The 4414-nt window shown below is 39.5% G+C and overlaps 1 protein-coding gene across 1 annotated transcript in view; it reads left to right on the plus strand.

Annotated features, from left to right (window-relative positions):
- The window catches only part of MSH2 (mutS homolog 2), a 53293-nt gene extending 49399 nt beyond the window's left edge, over positions 1-3894 (plus strand). The window contains exons 17-18 of the mRNA XM_014311148.2: positions 1263-1435; positions 3483-3894. Coding sequence (XP_014166623.1) covers positions 1263-1435; positions 3483-3653 — 344 coding nt within the window. The 3' untranslated portion in view covers positions 3654-3894. The remainder of the gene's footprint in view (positions 1-1262; positions 1436-3482) is intronic.
- Positions 3895-4414: the final 520 nt, after the last annotated feature.

Consider the following 4414-nt stretch of genomic DNA (forward strand, 5'->3'; position numbering starts at 1 on the left):
TCCCTTTTGGGGTTGTCATATTGCTCCATCAGGGATGTGCATATAGGCAGCTCAGATACAACTGTGTTGTGAAACAAGTAGCAGGTTTGATGTCATTTCAAATGTATAAACAGACCTGAAAAGCATGATAAGGAACTTTTACACAGTGTTTTCAACCATGTCTTTGTGCTTAAAGAGTGACAAAATCACCAGAAGAGGAGACTCATGAAGTTCTGTTCTCCAGGCCTCTGCTCAGGATTCTCTGAACTGAGAACTGAGTTAGCTCTGGGTCTGGGGAGGTGTCTTTTTTAAAAACAAAATCAAGAAGATGAATTCCTGCTTAAATGGGTTCCTTTCCTTTGAGAAACCTGAGAGATTACAGGGTTAATAAAACAGAAAAAGTCTAAATGCTAAGTTTTCCTTCACCTATTCTTTGGTTATCTGGTATTTAATAGATGATTAGTTAACAAAAAAAAAACCCTCAACTGTCATTTTGCAAGTGTTATTAATTTATTCTTAACTCCTTGCTGGAGACCAGAATTAAAAGGATGTAGCAATATCTGTGGGAGGACAAATGGAATTATGATAATGTAAACAAATAAGAATTGATAGATTTTTATCAGAGGGCTTTTGATACTGAAGTGAAAATTTTTTTATGTAACTGTGTATAATTTACATATTCTGAGCAATTAAGAGGACTTTTCTTGAACACGTTATGAACAGTGTATTAATTGAAGTAAGTGTGAAGTTACAGTTGAGAGATTTTGATATAATTAAAGATGACTCCTGGAGACTGAGGAACTATGTGGTACAGATAGAAAGGAGGAGAGAGATGATTGAGAATACAACATTTAATATTTATCTATACACACACATATATATATTTATATAGGTATAGAGTAAATGTCAGAGGTACCTATTAAAAACATGCAAATTATTATGTTCTACAGACTGTGCCAAAATACTTTAATAAAAATCATTGTTTGATTTGATTCAAATACTAGAGGGAAATTCTCTCTGTCTGAAGAGTTTTCCATTTCTTCTTGAAGCACTTTGGAGCTCTACAATTACTGCTCTAATAGAGCTTAATTAAATAAGAGCATATTCTTTGTGTTATCATTTTTAGTAGAAAAGGTAAATCAGAAAGTGTTGAGCAGAAACAAATAATGTGACACACTTAATTTTTCAGAACAGAGAACTATTTCAAGCATGTCCATATAATCTCTGTGTAGCCATATTGTTTTCTAAGAATTCTTAACTGGGTTTTTTCCCTCTGCATCCAGGTGTTTGTGACCAGAGTTTTGGGATACATGTAGCAGAGTTGGCAGCTTTCCCAAAACATGTGATAGAAAGTGCAAGAGAGAAAGCATTGGAGCTGGAGGAGTTTCAAAACATTGGCAAGTCCAAGGAATCTGAAGGAGAACCACCAGCCAAGAAATTATACAGAGAAAGAGAGGTTTGCTGTCAGAAATATTTTTTTAAAATTTGAGTTGCTGAAGCAAAATCATTTAAGGATTCAGATTCCCCCAAAGCCTGAGGATAATTACCCTGTAATGTATTTTTCCATTACAAAATGGCTTCGCTATGATGTTCGTTAGGAGTTGAAGAGATGTTCAGGGGTAGTGAGTTTGATTTAGATTAATTTCAAGTTAATGTAGGCAAGAATTTTATCTAAAAACGTGGATTTAAGATACAGCTTTTGTTACCATTCTGTTGAATATTCTTGGCTCTGCAGTTGGGTCACACCTGGTTTTGCTCCCCCTTGTGTGAGTGTTCATTGGTGCCATGGTGTTCTTGGAGCCCAGTGTGATCAGATCTGTTCACACCAGAGGAAAACTGGATACCCAGCCTTCTCCTTTGTGCCCTTCCATGTCCCATGAGAATTGTTACATCTCAGAAGCTGATCATACCAAATTACACACCAATCAGTACCTGGAATGGCTGATTGACACCTGATTTACAGTGTCACAAAACAAAGTTTCTTTAGAGAAGCTTTGCTAGCAGGCAGTGTAGAGGAAAACAAAGGCTCCAGGAAGCTTTCACAGAATATCTTGTGTTGTCTTGTTCCTGGATTAAGAGTCCTGATGGTGGCATCTGTGGCAGCTTCCTGGGAAATCCAGTGCTGCTGCTTTGTGGCTTGCATTGGTTTTTGTCCAGCCTAGCTAGGTCGTCCTTGCTGCATGCACACAAACCTGCAAAACCACAGAGCTTTGTTCTGTGTCCCAGCAGCCAGCCTGAAACCCCACAGCCTTGTACCACCCTGATCTCCTTCTGGCAGCCTCGGGACTGCTCCAGTGTATGGAAGCCTTGAAGTGTTAGTCTACATCCAAAACACTTCCTACATTTAAAAAGCCTTTGCTCTAGACAGAGGCTGTTACCTGTTACTTTATTTTCAGTTTCAGAGGTCAACTGCATTTGTTGTTCATCTAAAGCATCAGATCCACTTACTGAGCCAGGAACAATCTCTGGTTTGTTCTGCTTTTTACTTCCAGAAGCCTTCCCCTCCAGCTACTTCAGATGCTCCACTATTACCTTTCCTGTGTCAGGCATTGTGGTGAAGGAATTTTTAGATTAATTGGACCTGGCTGCATGGTCCTAAGTTGGTGTAAATTAAATTGACATAGCAAACACTTGTGACAAATACAGGATCATGTTTTATTCTTGGGTGTTTCAGTAATAGAAAATATACCATAAGCCCTCTAGGCAATAGAATGGCAGAGCTTTAGATGTCTCACCCAGAAAATTTGTCTGCTTTGGTTAACATCGTGTGTAGAGGGAAAAGGGTGCTGTTACTTTTTGGAAACTTCTGCACTGAAAACTACTGCATCAATCTTAAATGATAAGAGGAAAACTAAGTGAACTTTTCAGTAGAATTCTACGATGCAGAGGAGTGGACAAACTTCTGCATTCTGGACCGGTTGTTCCCAATACAGGGATTTTGAATACTGTTCATTGCAATGTTTGTTCTTGCTATTTAAGTCAGATTGTTTAGAAGTTCCACTTTGCCTGTTTGTGTAAAAGCATATGCATAAAGCTTAATTATCATCTGTTCTCCTTGGTGACGGCCACTCTGCAGTTGCTTGGTTACAATTTGTCCTTTCCTCTTGCATATTGAAGCATTGCTTTTGACTGACAGTCCCTTCCAAAAGTAACTAGTTTGGGTAATATGACCATTCTGGTTCTTTTACTGCTGGCTGTGCTCACCTCACGTTGCTGCACACTGGAATTAAGTGTGGAACACTTACAGGAGATTGCAATGTTAAATACTGTATTTATGCTGATCAGCTGGTGCTTTTTGCTCATGCATGGAAGAACTTCTGGTGCCAGTGTAAGTGGTTTGTTCTGGTGTTCAGAACTTGATAGCAAGGACAAAAATAGCCATGATTTTTGCCTGCACTTAGTTTCTGCTGATGAACAATACTTTGTATCCATAGGGAATTTGGAAAATTCCTGCTTGCAATCTAAACACCTTTTCTGTTTTCTTTTCCTTCTCTCCATTTCAGGAAGGTGAAAAGATAATTCAGGATTTTCTTTGTCAAGTGAAAGCATTGCCCTTGACAGATATGTCAGAAGAAGACATCAAAGTCAAGTTGAAGCAGCTGAGAAATGATGTGCTGGCAAAGAACAACAGTTTTGTGAATGAAATAATTTCTCGAACGAAAGTTACATCATGAAATGTGCAAGAACAGGATACAGCTCCTGAAGCATGTTTCGTATTGAAAGAACTATAATTTTCTTGTCTTGTAGCTTTTATACTTTATGATACTTGTGCTCATTTATGTAGGCATTTTTTCTTGGATTGTAATTATTTTGTAAAAAATTCTGAGCACGTTACGTGCCAGATTCCTGCTTCAGTTGGGATCATTTTGTCCTTTTAGAAGTTTGCAATAAAATGGTTTTTCATATTGAGAGTTATTGACTGCGCAAACAGAATGTGTAATGCTTTACCAGAAGTGTGCTAGAAAGTCCGACAGTTGGGGTGTCAAACAGTTGCCAGAGCCTTGGAAAGAAGCAGTAGGTACCCAAAATCTTTGTCCTAGGCCATGATTCTTTTTTGTGTGATGCAATTATATTAATTAATTCACTGAAGATTTACCAATGCTATGTTAGTGCTCCATTAGAAAAAGATCCAGCTAAGTGTGTCCAGGTAGCCAAGAGGGCCAGTGGCATCCTGGCCTGTGTCAGCAAGAGTGTGGCCAGCAGGACCAGGGCAGGGATTGTCCCCCTGTACTGGGCACTGGTGAGGCCACACCTCCAGTGCTGTGTCCAGTTCTGTGTCTCTCACTACAGGAAAGGCATTGAGGGGCTGGAGAGGCTCCAGAGAAGGGCAGTGGAGCTGGAGAAGGGTCTGGAGCACAAGTCTAATGAGGAGCAGCTGGGGGGGCTCAGCCTGGACCTAAGGAGGCTCAAGGGAGACCTTATCCCTCTCTACAAG

The sequence above is a fragment of the Geospiza fortis genome, unplaced genomic scaffold (genome assembly GCF_000277835.1).
Source record: "Geospiza fortis unplaced genomic scaffold, GeoFor_1.0 scaffold149, whole genome shotgun sequence".
NCBI classification, from domain to species: Eukaryota; Metazoa; Chordata; class Aves; order Passeriformes; family Thraupidae; genus Geospiza; species Geospiza fortis.